This window comes from Dermacentor variabilis, chromosome 10, assembly GCF_050947875.1.
Source record: "Dermacentor variabilis isolate Ectoservices chromosome 10, ASM5094787v1, whole genome shotgun sequence".
Lineage (NCBI taxonomy): Eukaryota > Metazoa > Arthropoda > Arachnida > Ixodida > Ixodidae > Dermacentor > Dermacentor variabilis.
In genome coordinates, this window is record NC_134577.1 from 116,950,060 (window position 1) to 116,976,284 (window position 26,225).

At 43.8% G+C, this 26,225-nt stretch overlaps 1 protein-coding gene across 5 annotated transcripts in view; it reads left to right on the plus strand.

Moving 5' to 3' along the window:
* The window catches only part of LOC142560899 (DNA-binding protein RFX2-like), a 160,652-nt gene that overhangs the window by 7,456 nt on the left and 126,971 nt on the right, over positions 1-26,225 (plus strand). For 4 of the 5 annotated variants that reach the window (XM_075673310.1, XM_075673314.1, XM_075673313.1 and 1 more), the window contains exons 2-4: positions 10,439-10,628; positions 19,095-19,218; positions 24,477-24,606. In XM_075673310.1, the coding sequence (XP_075529425.1) occupies positions 10,470-10,628; positions 19,095-19,218; positions 24,477-24,606 (413 nt within the window). In that variant the 5' untranslated portion in view covers positions 10,439-10,469. Of the gene's footprint in view, positions 1-10,403; positions 10,629-19,094; positions 19,219-24,476; positions 24,607-26,225 lie in introns of all 5 variants that reach the window. The other variant, XM_075673311.1, reaches the window with a different exon arrangement.

Sequence of the window (26,225 nt, forward strand, 5' to 3'; positions counted from 1 at the left end):
TAAATGCGTAGGGTACAGCTAAAGTTAATCATTCACACCACAATTTGTGTGAAGCGTCTCATATTAAGAGAGCTACGGACAATTACAAGTTACCCTCCTCCATAGTCATGCATTTTCTCCTCAACTCGTTCACCTAGTGATCGGGGCTAAGCTCCGCCTTCACTGTCTCTGCGTCATGATGGCACATTGTGTCGTTGACTTCCGGTTCTCTAGGAGCATGCATGTGAAGCCTCTCCAAACTCTCCGCCAGCTGCTTGGCAGTCGACCCCAAGCGAGAGCTGTCGAAGCAGTGTGCATTGAGAGCATTCTGTTGCAGCGCTGAATGTGTCTGGTATTCCGGTAACCACAGGCGAGATGAGCATTTTGATGGATGGCTGGAAGCATAAACTTAAGCTGATGAAGGAACTTTAGCATAGACGTACATGAGCGGCCTGATTGGTCTGCACCATAGAGTTTCATATTAGTATAACTAGAGGGAAATCTGGCGCTGCGATTGTTCAACCATCATGGGAATGTGGGAAGTACAGGCTACGGATTGGCATTCTGTTGACTGGGAAACTAGTCTAGAAGTAGTTTTTGGCAGTTTTGGTTTCACTCCAAGCGCAATTGCTATGACCTGCAGTGGTACAGTGCAATGCAAAGCTCTCTGCCTTTATTCTGTTGCTCAAAGTGGCGATAGCGTGCTGGGCCAGCAGCTGGGACTATGTTTGTGTCACGGTGCGGTGTCGAAGCCCTGGCGACAAAGTGACGGCATCGTAAACATTGAAAGAACATGTTTTGACCGTTTGGACCTTGGTTTGTTAATGTGTTAGGTTGGCGCTGTAACGTTACATGCTTTATTAAACTTCACAATAGGAAAAAGAAGGTACTACTGATGCTAGACATAGACAGTGGTACTTCTAGTGGCTTGACAATCAAATTTTATTGAGGGCTTCATTATGCATTGCTTGTTTACGTGCTCATTGAAATACACGTTTTAGGACTTTGAGAACACAAACTTACTTGTGGTAGGAAAAATTGCGGCTTCATGGCTGTAGTCTAGTGTCGCAAAATGGGTAAGTGCAAAGCCACGTCATAATGCTTCGGAAGCAGCATGTCAATATAAAATATAATAAAGTGTGCTCGTAGGAGGCCACAAGCATCCTAGCTAGTGCTGCAGCAGATGTGCTTAAAAGTACTTGAAGACGTTCAACAATCGTGACAGCCGATGCAACCTTTCGAAAGAGCGAGAGACTTCGCAAGTGCCTTTCTTCTGTGAGAAAAGTCTAGTGTTTGTAGCGAGCAGCCGTCGTAGCAGACGACACTTGTAGCATTCCTCTCAAGGGCGCAACACTTTCTCACAACCCAACAATTTTATTTCCATAAATACTTGATGAGTACTTTTATATAAGTACATGCACGGTTCTTATTGCTGTTGTAAAAATAAATAAATAATTATTCTCTGGCATTAAATCGGGAACAGAATCGCACAAGAATGCATGCCCTGGTGTGCCCTGTTGATAAACCGTAGTAAACTGTGCTTCAATCTCAGTCATACAAAGTTTATGTAACGTGTTGCGCATTATATAAGACACTGCAGAAATAAAATTAGATTTTACGTGATAATATTTGAGTATAGCTTAGTTTACTGTACCGCAAGCAAATGCCACTAGTCTAAAGATCGAAGTCAATCCGAAGCCTGTACTTCCCATCATTCCCATGTAGGTTGAGGCAACACTCATGAGAACCCCCGTAGACACTAGCGCTACATTTCCCTCTAGGGTGTTTATTTTGAAACTCTATGGTCTGCACGGTCCAGCCACCTGTTGGTGCAGAGCTTAACCAGCCAAACAAAGCGCTCATATTAATCTAACCAAGTGTAAAACATTTTAAACATTTACAAAAACAATGTGTTGATGATTACACTCCTGCGAAAAATTTACACCAGCAGCAAAGAAGAATATATTTAATTACTGCTACTTTGTGTGGTTGAGCTCTGTGCCACCAGGTGGTTGCACCGTGCAGACCACTCACATTTGCGCTTCTACTTATCCCATAAAACGGCACGGCCAAACGGCCAGGCCCTGTCCCCTTGCACTTGCATTTACCCGAATACCGGACTCGCAAAACGCTATTGCGGTAGTAATCTTCCGGTGTTAAGTGATGGCCTCAAACGCGCAAATCCTGGCACCGATTGGATAGCGGCCGTCCGATTCGCTGCAGCCATTCCGCTCGTCTGCTGCCTTGCCGAGGGACACGATGTCGCAGCTTGACATATTTCCAGTTGGTACGTTTGCAGCCCACAAAGCAACAAAAGCAAATCATGGTTCTCGCGAAAAGACTGAGACCTTCTCTGACCATGGAGCTCTCGTCAAAATGGAGCACGTTGTAACACAAGCAGGCGACGCTTTCTGTGTGCCAGAAGTGCTTACGTGTAGTGAGAAATTGTTCTTGTGCATTCTCTTTCTGTTACTTTCTTTTTATAGAAACAAATTAACTAACATTCCAACTAATACAAACAACATTTGTTCACCATAAAGTTGGAAAAATTATTGATGACATGCCCTGGGCAGCCAATCGGATAGCTTGCCCTACTAACTTCATATAGGTAAACAACGTCAAATGGATAGGGTGCCTTAAAATTCAGCCGAGCGATGGGCTGCGATCGGCAGCGATGCACATTTTTAAAACCTTATAATAAATTACACGCTTTATGCAGAGCACTTAGATGTGTCAATTAATGATCAGAAGGACCTACTCTAATGACTTGGTACGTTTGTACAAAATAGTCAAAATTGTTTCAGGGTCCCTTTAAGAGAAACAAATGGAGCTGGGCAGGTCATGTAATGCATAGGTTAGATAACCGGTGGACCACTAGGGTTACAAAATGGGTGCCAAGAGAAGGGAAGCGCAGTTGAGAGAGAGCAAACGATAAATGAAAGGTAGGGAGGTTAACCAGGACTGAGGGTTGGCTACCCTACACTGGGGAAAGGGAAAAGGGGATGGAAAGATTAAAAGAAGAAAAAGTCAACTGGGGGTATCGTTTAGTCTATCTGTCCGTATCACAGACGCTGACTCAATCTGGTAGCTTTCAAATATCGCAGCAGCTCTTTTGTGTCCTTTTGTAGCTGCGATATGTGAGGCCATGGTCCCAAGATCTTGTTCAAGGTGAAAGGTTTTCTATCTAACTGATTGAGAGCTGTACAGAGATCATGTCTTTCATTTTCAAAAGATGGGCGGTAGCACAGTAGACGTTCTATAGTTTCCTCGACACCGCAGGCATTGCACTCGGCGCTATCAGCCATTCCAATCAAAAACGTATGTGCATTGGTGAATGCGACAATATGGCAAGGTTAAAGCTTTAGGTAAAGGTCTAAAAACTGCGATGTCTAAAAGCTGGAAAAACTACAACAGGCAGCTCGAAAGTGAATGACAGTGCTCTTACACATTAGCTTGGTGAATGCGATGCCCAAGCATAAGTGACACAGCATTGTTTCCTCTTTATGCATAGATGTATCGAGGGATGCAATCGATGTTGGGTGAATTTAAGTGTGTGCCACTTGTCCAGTGTCGTACAGTGCGCTAGCTTGCTTAAATTTTGGGCTGCGTCAGTCTGCGATAAAGGTACAGAAACAAGGGTTGCTCCTAGCAGCTTCGTCAGCTTTCTGAGCAGCTTCGTCAGCGAGGTCGTTGCCGGAGATACCGCAATGGCCAGGCAGCCACTGAAACACGACGTCATGCCCTTTCGCGATCGTATGATGGTGCATTTCTCATATCTCCAACACAAGTTGTTCACAGGACCCGCGACGAAGAGATGACAGAAGACATTGTAAGGTCGCCTTTGAATCGCAAAATATTGCCCACCGATTAGCTGGGTGGTTGTTAATGTAATCAACGGCACCTAACAGGGCAACAAGCTCCGAACCAGTTGATGTTGTCAAGTGAGAAATCTTGTATCGGATGCTTAGTGATCGTGATGGTATAAAGGCACAGAACCACTGCGCCGGTGGAGCTGGTCTGAGTGGAAGAGCCATCCGTATATATGTGGACTGGGTCAAAGTAGAAAGTGTGCAAACAATCCAGAGCTGCTTGCTTCAAGGCCAAGGTAGGCAGGTCGGTCTTCTTTCTTATCCCTGGAACAGTAAGACGCACTTGAGGTTGTTTTAAATACCGCAGTGCTGAGGTTGAACGGGCTGAGGGCGTGAAGCCCTATGGTAAGGAGTCACGATGGATGCTGACTTCGTTGGCGAAGGACGCCTGTGGTCGTCGTTCTGGCAGACAGGCAAAAGAGCTTGATTGCATCCGTGAAACATGGCGAACATGGGCCCTAGGCGTGTCGGTGCTAATGTAAGTCGTGATCGGATGGCCTTGAGCCATTGTAATGGTTCCTGCTGTTGAAGCGCTCCGTGAAAGCCCTACGCAAACGCTTAGTGCCTGTGCTTGCATGCTCTGAAGTTCTCGAAGATTTGACTTGCATGTTTTAGCAAGCGCGAGAGAGCTGTAGCGTAGAATTTCAATAAAAAGTGCTTTAACTGTAGCATGGAGCCCACTGACAATACCGATGTTTTGCCGGCGATGAACTTGAAGACGTGAACAATAGATATGAGCTTCTTCTTCGAGTGGCCAACCTGAGGGCTCCAATAGAGGTCCCAGTCAGCAATGACACCCAAAAACCGATGATTTCTCTTGTAGGAGATAGGCTAGCCATTGGTGCATACTGGCTAATGAGACATCACTTTTCAAATAAAAGCGACTAACGCACATTTTTTGTTGAGATGGTAAGGCCTTGTGTGTGAAGATAGTCAGATGCCTGTGTTGCTGCTTTCTGTAGCCTAGCGTAAACCTGCTAGCAAGTGACCGCTGATGTCCAGATGCAGATGTCATCGTCGTAGATTGAGATACTCACTGTTTCCGGTAGGGATTCGGCCAGCCCAAGAAATGTGAGGTTGTAAAGAACAGAGCTTAGAACACCGCCTTGGGGAACGCCTCAGCATGTGTAGTGGTCAGTAGCCGGACCATCTTCTGTACGTAGCACAGTCGAGGACGACAGAAAACTAGGTGGGGTGATGAAATTTGGAAATTCGCAGGCACAAGTTGGAATTAGCTGGTGCAGGACAGGGTAATGGGAGATCACAGAGAGAGGCCTTCATGCTGCAGTGGACATAAAAATAAGCTGGTGATGATGATGACACGAAGAAACCGTTATGCATTTTGATTTCCTGCATAGGTAATCTATGCTGGAAATCAAAACTCATAACTGAAAATTAACAAGTTTCACTAATCAACATTTCAATGAATTATTTGGTGCACATATTGCAATATGTGAGTTTCAGCCAGTGATATCACAAGGCACATTCATTTGGAACGAATTTTGAAACTAGCACCAGTTTTGGTGTCATTGCTGTCAAAATTGTGGTAAAATTGTACCGTTGTTCCACATACTTATTAACAAAACAACTGTCCATGCATTGAAGCTCAAACATTACTGTAACACCTATGTATTCGTCACAAACCTTGGGAAAGTGTTTCTTGAAACTGGTGTCATCCTCAAAATTTGTTTCAAGGGGATATTATTTTTGAAGTCACCGGCTAGAATTCTTAAATGACAATATGTGATGAAAAGAAATTAGTTTCGAGCCTAATAAGCAAAACTTTGTTAACTAGTCGAATGCGTTATTTAGATTTCTTGTGCAGATGATGTCCAGCTCTAAAGGTAATCTAGTACAGGAAGTTTAATTTTGCTAATTGGTATGGGTAATCGTTAAAAATTCTGCTAATCATAAGAGAAGCCACCCCCTAAAACATTCATAATGGCATGAGTTATGACAGTTGTCCCTCCTGTGTGGCTGTGAAGATGTGAGTCTTTCCATAAAGGCAGGAGGAATAAAACTGCGAAAAATTGGCTCAGGTCGTTATGCTTGTTGCAAGGAGGCATATTGCAAAGTACTGACAACTGGACAACACCAGAAAGAAATGAGTGCTAACTTTTCAGTTGAAATTTATTGTGAAAATGTTCTGCAGGTATGTTGTGAAAATGTTCTGCAGGAAAATGTTCTACAGGTTACCAGAAAGTATTATGGCAAGAAGGCCAGGTAAATAAAAGGAGTGCTCGAATCTGCAAAACCTAAACAAAATATTTTTGAGAAAATAAGATCAGTAGCAGGCAGATGTCTTCAGTTTCGAATATGTATCAGGTACTACGCACTAACCATTGATATTTGTATTCAAAAAGGAACTATTTAGTATTTTCGAATGTTCAAAACTAACGAAATATTTCGCAACAACCGAATGTTAAAGTCAAGTTACAGTTCCCTGTCTGTTAACCAAAGCATCCCAAATTATCGGAAGTTAGACAGAAAAAAGGTTTTCAAAGTAATGCAGGAAGAAAATAACTGAGGCAAACTTTGTTTTTGGTTTCATGACAGTAGTCTACTGCAAGCTGTGATTTTTGCTTGTAGTCTGTCATTTACCGTATTTCAGTTCAAGTCAATTTTTATTTTTCCAGAAATAATGGGTCCTGGAAAGGGTCAAGAGCTAATAGCTATCTCGACAGCTTGACTAGGCCCATGACCCCCTCTACAAGGCAGTATTGGTGTACAGCAACAGGTAGTGTCCATGACATCAAGAAATGTGAAGAACAATGAATTATACAGTAGCATAAGGGCAATTAATTAATAAATCTACAGCATATCATTTCAAAATTTCTAAATACAAACAAAAGATAAGACACCAGAATATAAAGAAAAATAGAATACATACATGTTCATGTTAAACAGTACTTGCAAAACAAAAGGCAAACATACATAGCCATTCATTCTTTGGATCGAAAATACATTCTCAGTTCTTTTACGCCGTAACTGATCACACATTTATGCTCATTTAGAATAAATGGCAGATTATGCTGTAATGACTGAACTTTATAATTATTTCGACATTTCGGGCGAAGCCAAACATCATCGTTATGAGTGGATAGTGTGACATGTCTTCTTCTTAGAGATGCTAGATTCAATAAAAAAATCTTGGAAAGCTACAGTGTAAAAGTAAACAGAGCGGAGCAGGCGATACAGATAGATATATTCCACACTAATTATATTGTAGCTTATAAAAGCACTTCGCATGGGAGACTGGTAATCAAGGTTAGCAATATGTCGCATGAGCCTCCTTTGAAGTACACCTATCTTTGCAACATTTCTTTTTGTCGTTGTAGCCCATACTAGACCACAGTAGTTAGTATGTGAAGCAAACAGTGTATAATAAATTTGGATTTTGGCCTGTGTTGGAAGAAGATGTCGGCAACGAGATAAGATTCCCGTCACTGCGGCTAGTTTTCTACAAACGTCTTCTATGTGTTTATCCCAACTTAAGTTTGAAGAAAATGTAACCCCAGTCTAGTCATGTAACAGGTTTATCTATTGCCCTACAACTTGTGATATTTTCCTTGGAAGTGACTGTCTACATGTGTCTGTGGCAGACAAGCACCTTGGCAGCTTTTTTTTTGCTTTTTCCACAACTTCATACCTTTTTTCTCGAGAACTATTTATTTAGTGTTTCTGGAAAGCTAGTCATACAGCAGCCATTCTTTCTTGGAAAGCTTGTTGGCAACCAGGCTCTAAAGTTGTGGAGAGGGTACTGGTGCAGTGTTCTTTAAATATATGGCAATTCATGATCTTGTGTTCAGAACTGATCCTTTGTTCTTGATAGCTGTCTATTTTATACTATCCAGGACAGACGTAGTAGCTGTTTACACCAAAATAAGTATTCCTGTTATAAATACATATGTCCGCATTTGACTATTTGATATTTGATTCAGTATTTGATGCTTACTATATGTATTTGATTTGTATTTGAACATGGATATTCGCCTGCCTTTAATAAAAATGTAAGTAAAGCTAGAAATGATAGTGCAAAAAGAAATCATTGCGGTATTTTCTTTAGGTGGCCTTCTACCTGTACTGCTATATAACCTGTACAGATCACAGCATTTTCACAATAAACCTCAGTAGAGGAGTTAGCACTCATTCTGTCTGGTGTCGTTGTGTTGTTGCAGGAACTGTGCTTGTGCACAAGAAAGCTTAGTCATGCTTTCCTTTGCATTTTGAGTAAGCCATGTTTTGTTCTTTTGAAGTCATCACGCACATAAAGGGTCTAAATATAGCAGGGGACTTTATTTCTTCTTACTTTGTGTAGGGGTGGGTGAATATTCGAAACTTTCAGATACGAGTACAATATTGTCCTTCGATTCGATTCTTGAGAGGAATAATCAGTACTAGAAAATTGGACTATTTTATTGCGGTAGCAATTATACGAAGACTCCAGGCGCATTTCTGCTGTCGGCATCACCATGAGGTCCTGCATAGGGTCCAAGGGTGATAAAGTCGTCGCCGTGTGCTGTACGTATGAGTGAGTTCAGAGGAGGGTAGGGAGGGGGGGTGCACATTCTACTCCAGGCGGCCCGAGCAGCTGCACCCACCCGGGCCTCTGTATCTTGAAAGCCATCTGCTACAAAAACAGAGTCCACCGTGCACTGTGTTTCTGCAGCTTTTCGCAGAATTGAAGCACGAAGGTCAATTCGCTTGCTGCTGCTGCCGACACTTCCTCACTCCAGCGTTTTGACAGCGAATTTCTGCGGTCATTGTGTGAGATGTGTTCATGTTTGCTTGTGCACATGTGACACCGGGCTTGATCATTTAGTTAGTAAGTGAATGTTTGCAAGTTTCTACAGCTAATAAAACTATTATCCTTACATAGATCGTATAGCTAGCTGTCCACTAATTTGCTGTTGCAATCGAAGCTTTGCCTTTCAGGCAAAAGTGTGAGTTTTTTCTGATACTTTTCGAATGCTTCATGTTTTATTCAACATAAAGTAGTTCTTATTCTTTTTTTGATTTTATCGTTTTTGTCAAGTTTTATACAATGTTAAGTCATATATAATGAATGCACACATTGCCACGTCCAAGTTTTTCCAAGTTTTTGTAGACTGGTCATGTAATTTTTGTATTTTTGAAGATGTGCACACTGCCCTTTTTGCTTTGTTCTTGTCCCAATAAATTTTCTATCTCACATTCCCTTTCACTGTGTATACCTTGTGGGGGCTTACCTGGGCCCCTGTCAAGCTCATTATACAGAATTTAGCTTGGTTAGCCAGCCAAAATTTTCTGGTAAATAGAGTAAATTGACATTGAAAAAATCTAAATATTCAATAACTTTCATCCTGTACACAATGGACATAACACACTAGGGCATGCTGTATCACCCAGAGAGCCAGACTTTTGCGGGAAAACATTGTGCTCAAACTCAATAAAATTTTGAGACATGACATTTGGCAGTGGGAACTTTTGGTACTATTTATAGAAACGGCACCTCTGTCCTTTCATTAGATTAACTTTGAATACATTCCATTGCAACATTCTTGCTACAGTAGTGGAACTATCTGCCACAACCTAGAAGCAAATGATTTTTTTTTTTTTTCGCTCTGCCATCAATGCTGATAGGCATACAGAGATGTTAGTTGGCCCACAGGTCTGCTTTTTAAAACTTTATAATGGTGCCACAGAAAAACACGAACAAAGAAATGAACGAACTCGCCCCACTGTCTTTTGTACTTGATATCCATGACTGTGTATGCTCCAATGAGCCTACAATGAGAAGGCTGTCAATTATTTGTAAACGATTTAAACAATATTCTGTATTCAGTTTTATTTGCTTCTGGCACTACTATTAGATTCACATTGAATTTAGTCTCGAAAGATACTAAATGTACACCCCCTAGTTTTTTGTAAACAGGTGGAATCAGGTTGCAGAAATGTATTACAAGCGTGTTTTAATACTTGAGCTTGAAGGTGCCTTCGTTGCTATTACAGTAGACTGGCGTGATTGGTGCCCGGAATTGAAATAGACCCATCATGCACAATTCTGGGGCATTATCCACATTTGCATAAACTTCACAAGCTGTCAAAATGTGGTTGGATGTGCCACTTTCACATATATGCAAACATGACTTTAGGTGTGTTGCCGATGATATCTCTCTAATGGTTTGTGTGGTGCCTCATCATTCAGGACAGACCTGTACGGGTTTCCATTATAGCTTTGTAGTGATTGAGTCGGTGACAAATTTTCCCGTTCATGAACATTCCTCCACCTTGTGGGCTTCCGCAGAACTGATTTGCTGCATTCATTGTCCCTGTACTTGTAGATAAATTCACCATTGCTTTGCAGTCTGCTAGCCTCCTGGTTAGCTCAGAGGGTGCAATGATCATGCCACAAATTCCTTGCTCCTGGGTTCGATCCCCGAACCAAGACAGTTTTTTCAACTGTGAAACTTTCTTTCCGAGGAACCCGCAAGGATTTGCTTTATAGTTTCAAGGTACAGGTCGGGTGGATGTTAATTTTCTTTTCGTGAACCTTTTTTGCCACCTTGTGCGCAGAAGGAGAACTGATAGCCTTCTCTCACCCTCTGCAGACGGGAGGGAGTGGTGGCCCGAGGCGGCTTGATGGAAGCTCAGGGTTTCATCACGGAGATGCAGCCGCTGAGCTCGAGTCACGTCCAGCAGCCACAGAACTCGCCCCCGCAGGCCCAGGCAGTCGTGTCCCAGCCAGCGACCACCATGCAAGCAGCCACCACGGCGGCCTCGCAGCAGACCCAGGCAGTGGTGCGTGCAGCTTCCTCCTTTGTGTGCTCTTGGCATCTCGCATAGACAAGAGTGCTGGGACACGTGGCTGCAAAGCAGCGCGCGTTTGGACTGGCCGGTACATTTTATAGCTAAGAGGGTTTGCTGCACTCAGGCCAGGAGTAACCATGGAGGAAGGTAATAAAGACGAGGCGAGAGTGGTATGGGCATGCAGCCAGCTTTGGCAAGCGAACTCTCCGTGATGCCATTTCGTTTGCTTTTTACCTTGCAGTATTGGCCCAATATGTTACCTCTGAGGCCCAGCATATCGGCCGGGAATGGTTGGTCCATGGTCATTTTTAATCAATGTGCACTTGTTCACCTGCCCTGTCGTAACTCTGCAGAACACCTGCAGTAAAACCCTGCTGCACTCTCTGACGTCACGATTCTGTGTTGGGCCGATACGTTTGGCTTCAGTCGTGCTGCGCAATGCCCCCTCCTTATTCTTTCCTTCCTCTGTAGGACAAATGAAATTAATGGCCTTGGGCACAATAAAATTTGGTTGATGGTAAGCCCATTTTATCTGTTCTTTCCTTTCAATCCGTCCCTTGTGCTGTTACATCCTTAGCCCATGGACTAAGGGTGCGTGCGCATCTCATGTAATGAGGGCACTTTTAAACTTCTTTAGAGATACTGATATCAATCGGTACTTTAATTTGTTGAGTGTTTGGGTTTGCTTTATGCAAGTTGTTAATCTGTGTTGTGCACGGTGAGCATACTCTCACTTTTAATCACACCCATCTGGTGCAGCATGCTACACTTATAGCCAGAAAAACCTCTCTGGGATTCATTAAAGAGCTCTTATAGCATCGTCATCAGCCTATTTTATGTCCACTGCAGGACGAAGGCGATCTCCAATTACCCATCCTGCGCCAACCAGCTCCAACTAGCACCTGCGAACTTCCTAATTTCATCGCTCCATCTAGTAGTCTGCCATCCTCGATTGTGTTTCCCTTCTCATGGCACCCATTCTGTCACCCTAATGGTCCAACGGTTATCTAACCTGCGCATTACATGACCTGCCCGGCTCCATTTTTTTCTTTGATGTCAGTTAGAATTACAAAAAGCATTTGATTCAGTAGAGATACAAGGAGTCATAGAGGCATTGCTTAATCAAGGAGTACAGACCGCTTACGTAAATACCTTGGAAATATCTACAGAGATTCCACAGCCACCTTAATTCTACGCAAGAAAAGTAGGAAGATACCTATAAAGAAAGAGGTGAGACAAGGAGACGCAATCTCTACAATGCTATTCACTGTGTGCTTGGAAGAAGTATTCAAGCTACTAAACTGGGAAGGTTTAGGAGTAAGGATTGATGGCGAATACCTCAGCAACCTTCGGTTTGCCGATGACATTGTTCTATTCAGTCACACAGCGGGCGAGTTACAACAAATGATTGAGGACCTTAACAGGGAGAGTGTAAGAGCGGGGTTGAAGATTAACTTGCAGAAGACAAAGATAATGATAAATAACCGGGCAAGGGAACCAGAGTTCAAGACCGCAAGTCAGTCTCTAGAGTCTGTGAAGGAGTATGTTTACCTAGGTCAAATAATCACAGGGAACCCTGACCATGAAAAGAAAATTCACAGAATAAAAATGGGTTGGATCACATACGGCAGACATTGTGAGCTTTTGACTGGAAGCTTACCATTATTTTTGAAAAGGAAGGTATACAATCAGCGCATTTTACCGGTGCTGGCATATGGGGCAGACTTGGAGACTGACAAAGAAGCTTGAGAAGAAGTTAAGGACCACGCAAAGAGTGATGGAGCGAAGAATTCTAGGTACAACTTTGAGAGACAGAAAGAGAGCGGTATGAATCAGAGAGGAAATGGGTATAGACGATATTCTAATAGACATAAAGGGGAAAAAATGGCGCTGGGCAGGTCACGTAATGCGCAGACTAGATAACCGTTGGACCATTAGGGTGACAGAATGGGTACCAAGAGAAGGGAAGTGCTGTAGACGACGGCAGAAGACTAGGTGGTGCGACAAAATTAGGAAATTTGCGTGTGCTAGTTGGAATCGGTTGGCACAGGACAGGGGTAATAATTGGAGATCGCAGGGAGAGGCCTTCATCCTGCAGTGGACATAAAAGATGATGATGATGATGATGATGATGATGATGATGATAAATCTGAAGTCTTCTTAGCAATTGTTTTTTTCTTTCGAGAGTGGTTCCAAACTTGAGCAGTTTTCGTTGACTCCCGTGCTTTGAACTTTGCATGAAACTTGAAACAGGCTTTGGTGAGAATAAAAATGTGTTACTACTCATGCGTTGTGTCCAGCTAGGCGCTTATAAATCTACATCCTGGGATGCATCATGTAACCGCACAAAAACAAGGGACAAAGAAGGAACACACAGGACAGGCGCGGAACTTCAACGATCCAATGATCCTGGGATCATTTCTTAACGCTGGCATCTATGATTAGCCCCTTGCAAAAAATGGCACTTTCTTATAAAAAACAGGCCCCTTTCTAGGTTGTGCCAACTAGAGGGTTAGTTAAAGTGCCAACGACTAAACGCATCTCTGACATTCCGCATTCTGTTTGTCTTCAATGTCTCACAGCACAGTCATTTACAAACGGGTCACGAAGAAATTACAAAGTGGAATAGCTGTCCCAAATAATTACTAGAGAGCATGATCTTGCACTGTGAATTATCTGGTCGTCAAGAATGGTACTATAGGACTCAGAATAATGCCAGAAAACCTGAACACCATCCAACATTAGGGAAAATTACATTTTGATCACCTTTATGGCCATGAAGAGTACATATGTACTAAAAAACTACGAAGAAATGTTTATTGAGTTATGAATTGATCACTATGTTAAGTATTTAATTGGTAGTTGGTCTACTGCATTATCCACAATTGAAGATTTGCTGCAGCGTGTCAACAATGCTTCAGGGGATTCTGTGTTGTTTCTCGCACACAAATCAGCATTTTGAGGTACCAAACTCGACACATTAGACATATGTTAGGATGGAGGCAAAAGGCATAGCGTGTCAGAAACAGTGCCAAAAAAGAACACAGACATTCTTGCTTGGCACTAACTTTCAACAATGAGTATTTATTGCAAGATCACAGCATACGTATATAGCCTTCTCTCGCATGCAATAGAACATATTCTCCGAGCAACCTGATAGCGTCTCTCATCCCAGAATGGGAAATCTGTGTTAAGGAATCATGCCAAACACACAAATTCCACCTCTTTTCGTGATTATGAGATGGATGGTTTGCTGATACAAGACCCACTGAAGGTGGCGATGTGATCTGCTTCAATGATGAGCCTGGTCATTTCGTTAAGGCTTTTTCCTAGAATCACAGTATCCTTAAAGAGGGGCCGGCAGAGGCCTCTTTTGCAGAGCTGTACAAGGAAACCATCGACCTGCTCTTTGTTTAGATTGCTATTGTGCTCACTAAGCCTGTCATTAAAGGTCCCCTCACCAGGCCCCATATCAAATTTTGGTTATACGCTGGAAGTTGTTACGTGTTCTCTAGGGAGCATCCTGCCATAAAAATTCTTTAAATCAGCTCGTTAATAGCCGAGATCAAAATATTTCAGCACCGCGAACCCATAATTTCAGCAGGCGGGCTCCACTGCCAAGCAAGACGCTCTCTCCACTCGCCCCGTCTAGCCTACGCAAGCGAAATTCCTTCCCTGCGTTCTCCCATACAGGACCTCGAGGATCGCATTACGCATATGTCACAGGCCGTGCCTTCATTTTTATTTTTTATTCTTGCTCCTCACTTTTTTTTTTTTTTTTTTTTTGGTGCTACACACTTCCGCCAACGGTGTCATGAGCAGGCTGTTGTCTTGTTCGCGCAGCGCATGATTTTGCTCGCTGTGCACAACAAAACATGACTAGCAGTATAATCCATTGCTACACGAATACTGAGGCAGAACAAGCAGATCGCAGAGCATGATCACACGTTGGAACATGGTAGAAAATGGCATAGTTCCGGTACCTGCGCACGTGACTGCACAACCCTGGAAGCAAGCAGACGAAGCGGAAGTACATTCCTCTTGCTTCGGTGCGAAGTAAAACAAAAAACACGCAGATATTCCATTTGTGTGTTTGATGAGTTCTCTAAACTTCAATTCGTCAATTCAAGCAACAGATTGCACAGTTAGCAGATGTTGTCTTGAATAATTCTTGAAGTCACGTGTCACCACGAGCGATGTCACACTGCGGACACGACGACGTAGGCACAGGGGCACAACTAGGTCACCGTCTGGCTTGTAGCGCAGCGGCTTCAAGGAGAAGGAAAAAGAGTGTTTGGTTTGAAATTTCAGATCTTTCCGCGGCGCGTAGCGATGTAATACTTTGCAGACACAATCGTTATCGTGCAATGTATGCCCTGTGCTTGCTATCTCGAAATGGCTATGCCTGGTGAGGAGTCCTTTAAGGCATTGTCCAGTCTGGCCAATGTAGCAAGCTCCGCAGGTTGTAGGTATTTGGTAGACGACACCTGTTATATACACCCTACAAGCTTATTCTAGGGATTCTTTTCGCAGGTCGCCTTCTTTGTACCTACTGTTGTGGTCTTTCTATAAACTGCTTAATTTGTTAGGCGCTGAAAATGCCACAGGAATGTTATTGCGTTGTGCTATTTTCTTGAGTCGATGTGACAGTCCATGCATGTACGTTATGACTGTTACCCTGTTCTTCTCTATTGGGGGCAAGGTCTTACGAAGTCGCCATCTGTCCTTGCGTAGTATGAGGGATCACGCGGTGGGCACTCCTCATAGGTTTGGCTTATGGCGCTCAGTAAAAACGCCAGGCGGCAGCCCTCCTGCACATTTCTGCAAGTAATCTCAAAATGGGGGAAGTTTCTTACTGTTGAAATAATAATCTTGGGCAAACTGAAAGCACAGGATCGTTTACAGACCCTATCTGTTTACCGAATATGTACTGTAAACGCCACTGCGCATGATCGTCGTGATGGAGTCTCTCGAACCGGCTTCTTAGGTGAAAGGTAGACAAACGGTGAGAGCAAACTATGTGAAATATGTTCTTATAGTGGGCTGTCTGTATAACCAAATGGAGCATAACAGAATTAAGCCTCAATGCAGTGATTGCATGGGTTCGCAGCGACCGACTGGGCGTCTGCATGCATGTCCACGCACAATGTTTCGCTTTCGCTGCTAGTGCGTTGTCGCACCGTGCCGTGAGCTTTAGGCCGCAGAATGTGAGCATTTGACAGTACACGAGCGACCATTGTTGCATGGACGCTATCAGAGCTGTTCAAAAATTATTTCGTAATAGAGACTTCGACGCCTACGGCGATTGTGACGTGCAGTCGTAACGATTCAATCTTTATTATTTGTTCTAAAGTCTTGGATGTTTTAATATTATTTCTCAAGTTGCGTCACACTGAATGTTTACCGGTATCCTGCAGCTTCTGTATTATAATTCAGTGTGTTAATTTATAACACAAACATGACCATATGTCATACTTCTTTTAATGTGCTTCTTACCGCTCCCTTTCCATTCCAGTGAACTTGCCAGTATCTAGCATCAACAAGTTCATCTACCAAACTGTTATGACATTAGCCGGGCAGCGTGCACGGGCATGCGCCTCACTGTGCGTCTTCTGCTACTCACTGAACATGGCAGTCGCGGCACCATAACAGAAATGTTCCTCGTGTCTGTGCTTGCTGCATATCCGAGTTGTAGCCAATGGCTGTTTGTGTTTCGCAAGCCAAGCTTCACGCGACCTCTTGTCCTGCGGCTACGTGAGAATAAGGCTGACACCGGGCTCTGTTGCGTATGTGCGGCACTGCGGCATTGAACAGTGGCCTACAATGCTGCACGCTTCCAAAGGCCGCCGCTACCTATTATAGTGCTTTCAAATATTGTCAAGCAGACACCCAAGGCAGGAAAGCCTCACCACTTAATCAGAACCGCAGCGCTGGTGGGATATTAAACTTTAGTTTTCAGCTCGCTTCGGCGCTTCCGAAGCAGCCGACGCGGCTGCTGTGTCCACGTGATCCCTCATGTCACGTCACACCGACGGTGGCGCCAGCTTTTTCAATAGTGGAGCTCGCCCGCAATATTGGAGCACACAGGCAAGGATACTTTCGATTGAAGTTGCTTCAGTAATTCTTCAGCTACCAATACGATGATGTAGTTAGAGTATCTAGATTCACAAAGGCGTTTCACTTGTTGTGTGGAGCTTACGTTTATTAGATGCTGGCATGGTTTACTTAGAGCATTGAATAAGCACATCTTTACGATGCCTCTGTTGACACGTTTCGAGTGTGAAGGACAAAATGAGAGCAATGGTTTTTCAGCATGTGGATGATAACACCAGCATGTTAGAAGGTGATTTACAACAATCTTTAGGTCTAAAAACCGTGTGGCACCGTCACTAGGTAACTCAAAGGTATTCTCGCGCGGCCTAAGACACTCGTACAACTCGTAGTGCACTGCCACATTCCTGCTCAAGATATTGGTGCTTATAATCAAGGACGAGCAGGAAATTGTCATCAATCTTTCAACCATTCGTCTATAGCCATCTGTCTAATATGCCTAGATATGGAAGACTGGGGCAAGGTAGGAACCCATGCATACTCCATTTTTTTGCAAGTGCGGAACACCATTCCAACTCACAAAGGTAGAGAAAAATAAAAACCTCAAAGTTCTAAAAAGTAAGTCACAGAAGTTCCTGCTTCGTTTTGGAACCTCACACCACCAAAGTCATCAATCTCGGGTTCTACGGAAGTTGTGTAAGTGCAGTCCACGGTAACGATAGTATAGGTTTTTGATGTCGATGGAAAGAGCTTTTAGTCATTTGTTAGCGTGCAAGTTCATATATTCTAAAACCTGCTCAGAGTCTTTAACAAGGAATGGATCCTTAATGTCCAAATTATTCAGTTTTTCCAGCAGGAACGCGGTGATACGTTTTTACTATGTGTCACTTTTGAATATAATTACCCTGATCGGGACATCTACTTTATGGGTCTTCACACTAAAAAATGTGCTACGCCGGTGCGCTGATGTGCTACACTGATGCGCTACACCTTTTGCCTCCATTATGATATACCAACAAGCCCAATGTGCAACTTTAGTCAACTTCATATGTTGGGCTGTGGGGGCTGAGGATGTAAGCCGAAATTATGCAAACACAGCTAAACCTCGATTTAAAGAAGTTGAAATGTAAGGAAATTTTCAATATACCGAAGTGCTTAACTTTTTGTAACTTCTCCATAGAACAACGTAACGAAGTGTCTTTATACATATTCTTAATTTTATGAACTTTCAGTGCCGCAGGTGTAGATTGCCAAATCGTTAAACTACTTTCGGCACCTCTCAAATTCTGCCCCGCATGACAGAAAGCGGTAGTAGAAGCAGGGCAGTATGAACTTCTCGCTGTCATGTTCTGTATAAAGTCCAAGTGCAGTAGGATGCAATTGCGCCCTGTGCACCGGATGCTGTGGGTGTGACGCAAAGCATGCAAGGGTGAGCCAAGAAGGATGGCGACTTGACGTAAAGGGCTCGACCCCGCGTTAGCAAAGGAAAAAGGAGTGAGGGAGGCAAGCACACCTCTCCTGCTCTTGTAGCCTAGCCATGGCTGCGCACGGTTTTCAGCGCGGCTGAGTGCGTACATCGCCTGTGCACTATATCTGTGGCAGGTCCAGTGGCTGCGCAGTGCTAGATGGCTGCAGCTTTATGTGTGCTGTCAAATGAGGCCGCACGATGTTGAGTTTTGGAGATGCATTGAAGCAAAAGGCGGACAAAGCATCCACTCCCCTTTCCATGTGCTTTTTACAACATACGGTGGACTCTCTCTAAATGGAGCCTCAAGGGACCAGGGAAACTGGTTCTGTTGATCAGGAGTTCCATTTACTGAGAGACATTCCAGAGACATTTCATGAATACAAAACCAACCAGCCATGACAATGGTGTTCTGTTTCAGCAGCAGCTCCTTTTAAGTGACTTCCATTTATCGAGATTCCACTGCAGTAGCATCACCCCACAGCAAACAACTTTATCAGCTGTAGGAGCGGAGTGGATGCAAAAGCATTGCAGGCTTTGCTTCATACAGCTGATGTGAAGCATGACACAGCATGAAACCATATTTTTGGTTGCCTGCTCTCAAATTCAGCAAAAGGATTCTTTTTCTAAATACATGTTTTTTTTTATTGCCTAAATTTTGCGGTCTCTGCCATGCAAAAAAATTCGGCGGCGACTGTACTTATTGACATAAAAGATTGAATTTCAGTATAATGAAATTTTGATAAGGCAAAGTAAAGGTTGCATTTTACCGACCTCATTATATGGGGATTTAACTTTACAACACATATTGGTGAAGAAACTTAAGATGTGGTTAATCTGAACTTGTTTGCAATGCAAGTGACAGTGTGCGAATTGTCATGCATAAGACTAGCAGTAAACATTAGTGCTCTGAAAAACTGATGTGTGCCGGTTTGTTGTAGGTTGTTGCCACGGCAACTGCTCAGCAGGTGGTCCCATCGACATCCCCACCACAGACGAGTCCACAGGCGACAGTGGTCCAGGTATCGACGACCAATGGCACGCCGCACTTCATCGCTGTTGCAGGTGAGAGACTGGTAACCTGCACGAACATTTTCATCCTCTGGTGAAAAGAAAAGAATGTAGAATTTGTTGATTGCTGCATAAATGGCTGCCAAGTGGACAATCACTCGAATGTCAAAATCGTGCAGGGTGCGAGCTGTGTCTTCTCTTACCCGAATCCTCCAAATCGTGTTGTGCCCCCCTCCAAATTTAATGGCAGTTCTTGAAGCCGCTGGCGGTGTGCTTGCATAGGCCTGTCGGTGACAATGGATGCAGATCATAAGAAGGGAAAGACCAGATCAATCAGTATGGGCTGCAGCGCACACGAGACACTTCCCATTTCCAATGTTAGTCTTTAGCTCTTTCAAAATACAATGTCGTCCATCCTTGCCAATAATAATAAAAAAAGATGGTCTAGACTGGTGCAGATATCATCAAAATCTGTGATGATGTGGCGAGCTGGTGCAGGAAGCATAATTGAGCGTCACCACTTGTTTTCTGTTTTTGTCTTTTTTCTGGCTTGACACGCCTCTTCTCACATCTAGAGTGGTTTCTTGGTGTCAGAAAAGGACCTAGCATAACCAAAATTATTTTTCTCTTTAGTCTTCCGTTGCTTGAATGTGTTTTAATGCAAAAGCGTCAGATGGCCCATTGAGTCAAAAGGCCAGTGCCTGTAACAGCGAAACGGCAGGTGAATTTCCCTTGGCTGCGATGTCATGTCACGAGCGCGCCTCGACGGAGCAGAACGGGTGAGAGGGAACACCCGCTGCCCCAGTAGCGAGCCAGGTGTTGCGTGAGGGGAGAGGGAATCCCCGTGACTCCACGTCATTCTCACTCTCGCTCTCGGAAGCCTGTGTTATCTGCACGTTCTTGTCTGCATAAGCTCTAGCCTGCGGTCTAACTGTGCCTCGGTAAGGCCAACTCAAAGTGTGCCAAACATCTCAACGTGCTCGCTTGCCCGCGAAGATTTCATACCTTGTAAGACCACTCAGCGGCATTCATTGGACATTAATGGTTTTGCATTCAGAACTCATTAGAAGTGCTTAGGTGTCCTTGGATTTTTATGGAGGACTGATGGGTTGCTGTTTTCTTTTATTTTTGTTCTTGTATTACCTACCTTGATTAGCTGATAAGATGATGAGGTCTAAGGCATCACGTGGTGGTAGCATCTTTCTATTAGGCTTTTACCTTGCCTTGGCAGAGCAATAGGAATGAGAAAAATTCTCGTGCTTGCTTTCATGCAGCCCACTTTGCTTTGCTGGTGAGCCGTTTGTACTGAGCCAAGCCTGCCTGCCACACACTTTTAATAACTCAATCATACCTGCAATCTCTTGGGAATTTGTTGTAAAGTTCATGAATTTTGCCTTGTTCTACGATTTTACGAATGTTGCTGTCAGTTTTATGAAAAGGTTTACTTTTCATAAAACTGCTCATGGAAAAAATGGCTTTAAAGGTGCCATAGGATGTGGCAGTGTAATGTTGCATAAATAATGCATACAAGAAAGACATTGTGATGGCACCTTGCTGCCACTCCGTGGCATCGCAAGATGCAGGGATACTTGCAAGACGCAGGGATACCACAGGGATACTTGCTTCATACAAGTATATTCCAAAAAGCTCCTGAAACATGTGCAATTGGCAATAGCAAAGTTTGAAAAATTGATGTGGTCGGAGAACAGTGTACAAGCTGCTTTACAGTCTCTGCCATGCTAAGTTTGTTGCTTCTTCAGTGTTCTGTCTAAATGTATTCCACAAAAAGTTTGTGCTCAAGGCGAACTTTTAAAAAATATATGCGACCCCCCCCCTCGCGGTTTGTCCTATCTGTGTGTGTGTGTTTTTTTTTAAACTAATCTTGAAGTTCACAGGCTGGCAGGTGTGCTCACTTTAAATGTTAGTCAAATGTTCCAATGCCTCTCTGCATGTGAACAGATTCGACTCAGCCCCATTGCAGATATTTCGTGGCACAGCTGGCATTCAGTTGTGCTGTCTCTGTTAGTCTCCAGCCCTTTAGAGCAGTGAGGGTGCCGCACTGGCCTTAGTATAGTTTGACCTGAGTACAGTGCTATCCTCTTATAGTGCAATTCACTGGAGTTGCGAATATCTGCGCTATAAGCGCCACCACACTATAACGAAAACATCATTTTTCAAAGGCTGCACATGTGCAAAACGCATAGACCAAGCAGTCACACGTATCTGAGAATTGAAATATACACCGAGATGTGTGCATCCATTCAAATTTATGAACATTGAAAGAATAATGTTTGGGGAGCCGCAGTTTTCTTGTGCAGCAGACAGATAGAAACAAAGGGAAAAAATTTTGTCTTCCACACACCGAATTTTTTCAGTCTTGCTCGATTATTTGGAGTTCCCCGGAGCGCCACCACCAACTCCATACAACCATGGGAGAGCGGCAGCCAACATTGTGCACACTGTACAGTGCCTCGTTTGCATTTTTGGACTGATTTGCATGCGCAGTGCCAAAAACATCAAACCAAGTTGCCGCCATTCAGCTTTTTCACTTGCCACCAGTGCCCTATGTTACTGAGGTGGTTCCTCAGCTTTCGAAGTGCCATTGGTGTGCAGCCATTGAAGGGTTTCGTTGACTTGGCGCCAGAATGCAACTTTGGTTGATGACTTCTGATGAGGCAGCACTGATTAGGCCTAGACACTGGGGATGACGAGCGGCATGCTGTCGCGAGTAGCTTGCCCGCGATATGTTTGTGCCCCTAGACATGGGGATCAGCCACGAGATCACACTCGCAGGCTGAACTAAGGGCAGGCAGAGTTTGGCTTCGTGAGCGATCGGCTGTGGCAGCTACTGTGAAGGTCTACCAAGTTTGTACGTGCCCATGCTGGTGAGAACAACAAAAGTTCGCATGTGGACATAAAGCCTGAAAGCTCCAAACTAAATTTGTGGAACACAGCTTAAACCGACAGTGGAGCCAAGGTCGCACACGTGATATCTCCGCCTCACAATGCGTAATGAATGTGGAACGGACCGGTCATGAAATTTCTGAAACGGACCCGTCATGATCGACCGTACTGAATTTCTTATTGATGTAATTTCTTGAAAGCACAGCATGCAGCAAAATTATGGAGTTGAATTTTTCCACGATGTTGGAGTTGTAAAGAGCTGTATTTACATTCAGCGCGCAAACTGAAGAGCCAAAGAACAGCCGTGCTCATGTGTTCAGTGTGGAGCACGCATTGCTTGACAATAGCGAAGACATCTTCGTTGCCTAGGCGACTCCCGTGCACCTGCAGAATCTGCTGCTGCCGCCAAGAGAATCTGCAGTGAAGCCTACCAAGAGTGCAAGTGGGCAGTAGCCCACTTGCACTCTTGGTAGGCTTCACTGCAATGCATTGTGTATGCTTTACCGCATAATGTAGCTATAATGCAGTGAAGCTGTTATTTGGAAACTGGCATTATGCAAAGTTTTAGATCATTTATGTGCTTTCCGTGCTTTGACACCATCGGCAAGGATGATGGAGGCAGAGTTGGTGCCATTGCGGAAAGCAGTGAATCGTTGAAATGAACATCCTTCTAATGAGACCAAATGCAGCACCATTTGGGGCCCCGTTTGGTCCCTATATTCAGCAAGCTTCGTAGCAAGCGTTGCAGTAGCTAGGCTAACAGCAGCACGAAATGACTACTACGCCTGCCAGCAGATCGGTGTGCAGGATTGGTGGTTTAAGTCTGCGAGATAATCAAAACGGCAGCAGTGGTGGCTTCAGTTAACGCCTTTTAACGCGATAGCGTTAAGGAGCTCGTGTCGCAGAAAAGCCGGTGTTGTCGGCGTCGGTGTCGGCGTCCGCGGCGTTGGCCGTGAGCGATAAATCACGGCAGGCACTTCATAAATAAAAAGCAACTTCCAAGATGGGCTGGGTGGGAATCGAACCAGGGTCTCCGGAGTGTGAGACGGAGACGTTACCACTGAGCCACGAGTTCGATGCTTTAAAGCGGTACAAAAGCGCCTCTAATGAACGCGGTGTTGCCTTAGAAACTAGCTGTTTCTAAGGCTCAGGCGTGCGTCGCTTGCTCAGGTGCACATTTCGTTGTCGCGCCGAACGCTGCGTTGCTTGACGCTCACCGCGTCCGATGCGGGGCGCGTAGTCGCTGCGCCGTAGCCCATTGTCTTACACCCCTTGGCGGGTCGACGGGAACGCTGTCGCGTTCCACTCTTGAAGGCGAAGCTTAAGCGTCCTCCAATTTTTTAAACCTGTGGTCACCTCAAGAATTCTGAAAATGGGACAGTGAAGGGCTCCAGCATTTGAAATTTTGGTGCTTCTGAAGTTCTGCTGGACTTGGTGGCATGGAGCAAAGCAGTTCTCGCCGAGAATGACGTCAGCAGTGTTAACAAGTAAATTGTGCATGCATTTGTCCTTTCACTTTATTCCAGAATGACTGTTCGCAGCAATGATGGACAAACCGCCCTGTGGGGATCCACTTTTATGCATTCTTTCCTTATGCGGCATCACTTTGCATTATAATAATATATATCTTTTTTATTTCTCTGAGAGATAAAATGGTGCCCCTTGTATTACATTAGTCGTCCCATTATTTATGTGCAGATACAGTATTCGTTACATCTTGGTATCAGCTAGAAAAATTTTAGATTTACTTCCTTATATCAGTATTCACTATATTGAAATGTGACTGTGTTTGATGATTTGCTGTATCTGGGTTTGTTATATGAGAATTCATCTGTACGTGGCTGAATGACTGGTGCGATAATGCACACAGTGGCTTCTCCAGAAATTTTTACAGTGCCTGTATTTCACTCTAGATGTCAAGAAGCTTAAGATGAAGCATTAGGAATAAGCGGCAGAGAGGAGCCTGAACTTTTGCCAAGCTACAAATGTATAAAGCCAACAGAAAATTTGGCTTCATTAGAATAAATTGCTCAAAAGAAACTAAAGTATATTTTATATTCTGAACTAATTATTAATGAGGGTGACATTTCCAACATTTCATGTTCATAATTTAAAAAATATAGAAATGAAAATGGAAGAAAAGACAAACATTTCCAGTGATGGGATTCAAGCCCACAACCTTTGCATGACGCATGCGGTGCTCTATTGGTTGAGCTGCACTGTCCTCTGACCCTGCATCCACTTTTCTTAGCATTTTATGGGCATGTGTGTGTGTTGTTGCCTTTCACGTAAACTATTAATTCAAATGACTGGCTTTTTAATAGCAAGGAGCTCCTTCATACTAAACCTTCGAGAGGGCTTTTTTCTCTGTTAGAATGTCTTCTTTTTTTTTCCCCATCATCTGGCAGTGGCCGATGCCGATGGACAGACGCCTGGCACTGTGACCCTTCAGCCGACTTCTGCAGTGCACCCGACATACGTCCAGTATGTTGATAGCACTGGAGATCCCAGCCTTTACACCACCACTAACGGACAGATGTAAGTCTGATGGGTGGGAATGATGTGTGACATCGGAGCCACTGAAAGTGTCCAGCAAACACTTGTTCGTAGGTTCATTTCTGTATTGTCATGTTGTAGTAAACTGTGGGTCATAAATGTAAATATTTGGTGAACTTGTGCCTAGAAAACAAGTAACACTCGAAGCGCAATGATAGGGGCGTGAACAGTCTGTCTGTTGCCGAAATCTCATCCACAGGTCAAGCACATAGTCAAATTATGCAAGATACGTTGTGCATTCCAGCGTAATCGCTGGTGCTCATGTATGCTTTAGAATATACGCCACTACAGTAGACTTCTGTTTATTCAATTCTGGTTAGTTCTAATCTACGGTTAATTCGGCCCCCATGCATTTCTATAGGCCCCAACTTTTGTTGTTTCGATCCTAAAATTGGCGTTTGCCGGATAACATTATCGTTACCACGAGAAAATGGTCACGTTTTATAGGTTTCAGAAAAAAATTTTTGCCACTACAAATAATGTTCCAGCACACATTGCAGCATAGCGAATTGTACATAATGGAATGCTCTTTCCAAGAAGTTACATTGCAAAACAAAATAAATTATTAGGAAATGCATAAAAATTCTAGAAAGCTCCATTTTTGTGGCCATTTGATAGAAACAACAAAAAGAACTTGATCAGTCGAATCTCATTAATTAACACGCCGAATTTGAACTTCCAGTTTATTCGAACTGACACTGTGGTCCCGTCAAAGTTATGTGTATTCCAATAGGGTAATTCGAACGCACAAGCATTTGCGACGGTTAAGTCGAACGTATCGCACGCTGACAATGCTCTCAGCAGCACACATCATGTGGCAGGAGGCACCAGCATTACTCTGACCCCACCACAGAGGAAAAGCTTAGGAGAGACCCCTCAATGCTGCATGCGAAGCAAAAAAAGTTAACCGTGGCGGAAATTTCAGCCTCTCTCAAATGGCACAGTCGCTGTTTCTGCACCGTGCCAGAACACACATGTATGAGGGGAGACCCAAAAATAACCGCAGTTCCCTCATAAAAAGCATTTTTTTCGCACGCCTCCCTCCGTTATTGCATGGTTTGTTTTAGCGCTAGTTTGCTCCTCCCCATCTATATACTACCGCGCGGGCAGGTGGGCGGCGGTTCGGATTTTGTTCCGCAGGCGGTTTCGGCTTCTTGCGCTTGCAAAACTGATGGCTATCTCATTACTAATCGCTCAAAGGGCAACCGCCTCTTTCTCGCTCGTTTAGTGCTCACAGTTGTGCGCATAGGATGGATGCCGCCGTTCATGCGTTTCCGTTGCTTTTTTTTTTTTGACACTCACTAAAACTAAATGCCTCTGGTTGGCGATAAGATGAAGATTAGCGGGTCTGTCGCACGTTGTGCTTTTTTGACGGGTGCACAACCACACAGTTTTATTGAGTGCGCGCAGCTACGCAGTTCGATTACGCTATGGATGTACATATTAGATATTAGTGTGAGAGCAGGAAAACTTGAGCCTTGCGAAATATTCTCGTGTGCGCACATTCAAGGCCTTGAACTATATGTATAAAAATGCATCAAATTTTTATAAGCTTATTTACTTTTTTATTGTTCTTATTCATGAATGAAAAGTACGTATAT